Source organism: Carassius auratus, chromosome 38 (genome assembly GCF_003368295.1).
Source record: "Carassius auratus strain Wakin chromosome 38, ASM336829v1, whole genome shotgun sequence".
NCBI lineage: Eukaryota > Metazoa > Chordata > Actinopteri > Cypriniformes > Cyprinidae > Carassius > Carassius auratus.
The window spans coordinates 3745876-3752044 of record NC_039280.1 but is presented as its reverse complement, the minus strand read 5'-3'; the positions used below and the strand labels follow the sequence as shown (position 1 = coordinate 3752044).

The 6169-nt window shown below is 35.2% G+C and overlaps 1 protein-coding gene and 1 long non-coding RNA gene across 8 annotated transcripts in view; one reads left to right on the top strand and one right to left on the bottom strand.

Annotated features, from left to right (window-relative positions):
* Nucleotides 1–1450: 1450 nt before the first annotated feature.
* On the top strand, nt 1451–4500 carry LOC113056687 (uncharacterized). 2 transcript variants are annotated; one of them, XR_003277740.1, is made up of 4 exons: nt 1451–1489; nt 1567–1639; nt 1997–2187; nt 4191–4500. It is a non-coding gene; the product is annotated as an uncharacterized LOC113056687 (long non-coding RNA). The 2 variants fall into 2 exon arrangements; XR_003277739.1 differs by having other exon boundaries at nt 1933–2187.
* The window catches only part of LOC113056686 (fibroblast growth factor receptor 2-like), a 48139-nt gene continuing 44959 nt past the window's right edge, over nt 2990–6169 (bottom strand). For all 6 annotated transcript variants that reach the window (XM_026223494.1, XM_026223493.1, XM_026223492.1 and 3 more), the window contains one exon: nt 2990–4819. In XM_026223494.1, coding sequence (XP_026079279.1) covers nt 4655–4819 — 165 coding nt within the window. In that variant the 3' untranslated portion in view covers nt 2990–4654. The remainder of the gene's footprint in view (nt 4820–6169) is intronic.

Below are 6169 nucleotides of genomic sequence, written 5' to 3'. Positions count from 1 at the left end.
TTCGCGAATCATTTGCGTCATTTGAGTCAGATCGCGACTTCAGAGCGGGTTCGCGAATCATTTGCGTCATTTGAGTCAGATCGCTACTTCAGAGCAGGTTCGCGAATCATTTGAGTCATATCGCGACTTCAGAGCGGGTTCGCGAATCATTTGCGTCATTTGAGTCAGATTGCGACTTCAGAGCGGGTTCGCGAATCATTTGAGTCAGATCGGGACTTCATAGCGGGTTATCGAATCATTTGCGTCATTTGAGTCAGGTCGCGACTTCAGAGCGGGTTCGCGAATCATTTGAGTCATTTGAGTCAGATCGCGACTTCAGAGCGGGTTCGCGAATCATTTGAGTCAGATCGGGACTTCATAGCGGGTTATCGAATCATTTGCGTCATTTGAGTCAGGTCGCGACTTCAGAGCGGGTTCGCGAATCATTTGAGTCATTTGAGTCAGATCGCGACTTCAGAGCGGGTTCGCGAATCATTTGAGTCAAGTGGCCTCTCTAGACAAATTTTACTAGGGGGGCCAAGGAGGGGCCAGTGTTTAACAAGAGGGGCACATTACAAAATGGCAACATATTTTATTTAAATGTAATGCAAATAAATACAAAAATTAATTCTCGAAAAAATCTACACAGTAATTTTACACAATCTAAACATGTTAATAAAAACAAATTAGTATTAGTTCTCTTATAAAATTCAATCAGGCAATCATTTCACAATTTAATATTTATATATGAATGTCAAGAATTCAGAAGTGTATATTTATAATGCTTACACTACACACAGAAATAACATACAATTCAATTATGCTTATTTTAAATTTATTGTGCAGGCTAAAAATATAATAAGCTTTTAATAATCTTTCAGTGCGCAAAACCATGATAATATGAAACGCTTCAAAACTGAGCTCACAAAGTGATTTTAAAAGTTCACGGCTTTTAAAACGTGTGTGATCTAACAGGCACAAGCGAGTCTTTTAAAAACAGCAACAAACATAAAATACAAATACACAAAATAAAAGTCATTTTATGCAAATCCACAGGCTTCTTATCTACAGATCAAGCATTATAGTGTGAGTATATAATATTGGAGAGAGTTTTACCATGCATCCTGCTGTGAATGGACGAGGTGCGCGCTATTTGAATAATGAATGGAGAATGATTGACAGCCGCAGAGGAGGGAAAACAAGGTTTCCGTAAACTTTAATTTAATGATGTAAATAGTCTTCTGTCCATAACATTAAGCTATGGAATTGCTTCAGATGACCAAATAACCCAAACTGATGTGAAAAAAACGGGAGGCGCCTAAAGCGTGATGTTTGCAAGTGTTTGGGTGTGCTGCACTAATTTACCCGTGTAGAACGTTGCGTCACATTAGTTCCGCTTTTGGCGCTCGCGTGTAAAATCATATTACTTTTTTTTTTCCAGCACGGGGCCAGGGACATGTCTACAGAGACGTCCCTCCCTAGGCCTCCGTGTAGAATCGGCCACTGAATGGTATGTTTAAATATGCAAATGTTGCATTTTCTATATCATATTAAATATGTGCTAACTTGCATACAATTCCACAACAGAAATGTAAGTTGGTGCTACTGAAGTGGAGATTTCTGGCTCGGTTAATGGGAAATAACGTGTAAAGTTATGCATGTAAGTGAAATATACAGACTTAAAGTGCACTAAAATAAACACTTAAATACGTATTTTAGATGCTTTCTTTCCACTAGTCTTGGAAGTTATGCAAGCAAAACAGCACAAAATCTCACAATTCATTAATGCATGAATGATGCACCAATTTAGGTTGTGTGAATTGAATCTTAAAACATCATTCTCTAAAAATTACCTCTAGAAATTCCTCTTGACTCTTCTAAAAGAGAGGGCAAAGCTATGAAAGCGTCTGTAGCACTGGATGTGGTTTATGTTACTGATTAACTCTCTCCCAGCGTCGCCCGTGTGTTATCTGTGAGCGCGGGTCTGTCTTACACCCGGCTCATGTTGACATTCCAGAGGACTGGACCTTGTGTAAACAGCCTTTGACAGATGGAGGCTACGAGAACCAGTAGATTGAGATGGCAGTCTGTGCTCTTGGGCCTCCTCACGTATTTCAACGGCTCTGAGCTGAAGAACTTTATGTGGCAGATGCTCATCGCAGTCTCTCATTCGGTGGATCATACAGGATGGTGGAGAGTAGTAATGAGGTCAGTGAAAGGCATGACAGGTTTCAGTCACCATAGTTTTTGTCATTTTTTTAGATGAGGAGAAGATTTTGCTTTCCTGAGTGGCGCCATTGAGCTTTCAACTGTTTTAGACAGCCTTGTGAAGAATAAAGAAGAAAATGAATAGTAACCAAAATAAAAGGTAATTTGTTTAGTATCTCAAATTGAAATCAAATGGAGATCAAATAGATGCTTCTCAGAAGTTTCTAGTGAGAAAAACACCCCAGTAATTTCACGTGTCTCCTCCAGTCCCTTAAAGATCTCAACATGGTCTCAAAACTCACATATGCATAAACAAAATACAGAAGCTTTAAAACAATGTCCTAGGTCTCGATATGAATTTATCAGATTCTACTTTTTTTATGTAAAGACTAAAACTACAATGAAGATGTGTTTACAGGCTTGCTATTTTTATACTGTATTTAAACACTCCTGATTTTTTTTCCCCGCAAACATAACTATTATCACCCAGCCTATTATACGTAGTAACATTTAAATATGTACAACTTTATCTGCATATATACAAGGGAAGAGATACTATATAGAAAATCTCAACTGCTTGATTGCTCGTATCATTGCAAAATATAAACTGTATTATCTGCTAAATGCGACTATAATGCATGACAATATTAAGATATTATGAACATTTACATGATTTTCTGCAAGCTGCTTTGAGAGTGTGTACTGTACAAAACGCACTATATAAATTCTGCTTGAATATAGACACCAGAAAGGGATTTACTTGGAAAAGCGAAACGAAATATAAAAACAAAGCACACACAAATCATTTTTTTCATCTTTAATTTTACAAATCTGTCAGGAACACTTGTTGAGAACAACCTCAGCTCATTTGTCTGGAAGAAAAACACGTGAGCGATTCGTAATACTTTCGAGTTGATGTGGGTAAAACTGCGCAAAATATACTGCAACCTTTTTTCCAGTATTTCATCAAATTCAAATGCAAACTTCAGTGTGAGAAAAACAGCTGGATAAAACGACATCCTCTACTAGAGAAAAGGGATTAGCTGACTATAAAAAATGTATGTTATTTTTGCATTTTAACTTACCATTCACATTTGTATATATATATATAAAAAAGACGTAAGAAATGCAAATCTTTTGATACCAGCTACAAATAATCTTGGTACCACTGAAATGTCATTTTAAATTACAAAATAAACATTATGAATCATAATTGTTTCTACGGTCATCATTAATATTATTATCTCTTTATTATTTTGATCCTTTTGATTTTTTTTAACACAAGTCAATAAATTAACACGCTATCTCTTTCCCTGAAAGCCAATACGTGACTGTGTCAGCTAGTGAGAGTTGCGCAGGACCCGACATTAAACTTTTCCAAAATATTTTGTGCACCAGGATCCGAACCAGCACCACGGCTCAATGTGCCTGGAACATATGCATGAAAACTGAGAGTTTTGTGGCTTTTAGTTCATGTTTTTTTAGTTTTGAGGTCATCTAAGCGCTAATACATTCCCGAAAAAAATGACAAAGAAAAGAGACAAAAAAGAAAACTGAACTTGTCAAACAATTTCATGGGTTTTTTTAATGTCGAGTCCTGCTATATATGTGTGAATGTAAGTCTGGGAATGTAATAGAAACATCTAGATGTGTCTACATCTCTTTCTCACTCTGCGGGAAAAGGGAGGAATTGTTCGGAAGTCCATACAAAAAATAATTCATTGTAAATATATAATATATATTTTTACATTTTTGAATATATTTACAAATATACCCAACACTATATACCATGTATTATTAATTTTTTAACCATTAAGGATAACTGCTCTGGATTTTTGTATGATAACTATGTTATCATGGTAAAAACGGAGCATTTTAAAAAATTTAAAATAAAAAAAATCAACTGGAGGCAGTGTTATGTTTTCTTCTACTTCTTCTTCTTCTGTTAGTTGTATGTTTCCTTATTGTACTCATATCCTATTTTCTCCTTTTTGTCTCTTAAGAGTTCGGTGCTCCATCGTTCATTTCTCTCGGGAACACAGAATCCTGGAATGCCAAGCAATGGAATGATGGCAAGAATGTAATAGAATTCCAACACAAATGGAAAAGAATCATCAAAATAAACAAAAAAAGCAAGAGGTGGGTCATTAAAAGCAGTCACTTTTCTTCAGTCCTCATCCTCTTTTTAAGAGCTTGGTCACATGTTTCTGTGTGCGCAAGTGTGCGTTTCCACAAAAAAAGGCACCAGCGCTTCACACACTTCAGTTTCTTTCCGGAAAAGCAGCACTGCTGACGTCTCAGCCTCCTTTGGCACGCTCCGAAAGTCCAGCGGGAGCTTTGCAAGGAGTCTAGAGGCAGCATACGGTTCTGGATGGGGACAAGGGAATTGTGGGTAATAGTCTCTCAGTCTTGTTGAGAACTGCAAACGTAGCTTGGATGTGGTGGGTCTGGAGAAGGCTGAAGAGGCTCATGTTTTTATGCCTCCGTTGATGTGCTGGTACTTGGGAAGGCAGGGCTCATCTGCTAAGGGCTCGTGGGAGAAGACCGAATCGTCTCCGGAGGAGCAGGAGCTGCGTGTGTCGGGGAAGCTGGGAGAATACTGCTCCACTGGGGCGCACAGGTCCAGATACTCCTACAGACACAGAGATGAAGCTGTCAGTATAAACATGACCAGACATACAGCTGCCACATTTACTAGGGAAAACTACCTATTTCTATTAGTGAATTGAAAGAGAACCTATCACATGGAAATAAAACCTATTCCCAGAAATATTCTTTGCATTTTAACATGGTTGTGTGTCACTTTTATTAATTTTCTTTTAATATGTAAATATAGTTTTTTTTTTAGTTTATTTAATTGTTTTAGTAAAAAATAAATAAATGCTGAAATAAAAAAAATCCAACACGTGAAAAATAAAGTTTTTGTTTACATTATATATGTATGTTTACTGTGTATTTTCATTGTGTATATATAAATACAAAACATGTTATGATTATATTTAACATTTATATATAATATAAAATCTAAGAATGAATATATAAATGTATAAACGTAAATATTTTCCAATATATACTGTGTGTGTACTTACATATATGCACATATATAATGTAAAAAAAAAAAAAATTCAGATGTGATTAATCATTTGACAGCACTAATATATATATATATATATATATATATATATATATATATATATACACACACACACACACACACGTATATAAATCTTTTTTAACATTATAAATCGCTTTATTGTCATGGAATTAATTTAATTCTTTAAAAAACAACTTTTGAACTATTATATTGTATATAATGTATATAGTATATATTGTATATAATAATAATAATAATACATTTCTTTATAATAATTATTTTAAACAATACTTTCTGCTGTTGCCTTGGAATAAGTTCAAGTTTTCCTTATTTTATTTATTCATGTTATTATTATTACTTTTTACATTTAGTTAGTTCTCAGCATTCTCCGGTTAGTTTTCAAGAGTGTTTGATGAATAGAGAGTTCAAAAGAACAGCGTTTATTTGAAACAAAATCTTTTGTGACATTTAAAGGGCTTTACTGTCACTTTTGATCAATTTAATGTGTCCTTGCTGAATAAAACTAATAATGTCTTTCCTTCAAAAACAAAAAATACTGAACCCAAATGTTTGAATGGTAGCGTGTATAATAAAATAATTATTTATAACTCAAATAATACTTTCCGCTGTGGCTCACCAGCAATAACACTGATCTACTAGCCGCTTCCTTAAAAATAAAGTGCGCTCAGTCCGAGTTTAACCATGCTGGAAACCACCGAGCCAGATCCCAAGTCTGAACAATCGTCTTCAGAATGTCAAATCTCAACAATATTTGCTTATTGAATTTCAGCGAATCAGTAACAGAACAGACCACACATGAAGACTTCTACATATTTCTGAAATGCATAACTAAACAGCCAATGCACATAAATATATATGACCAAAAAG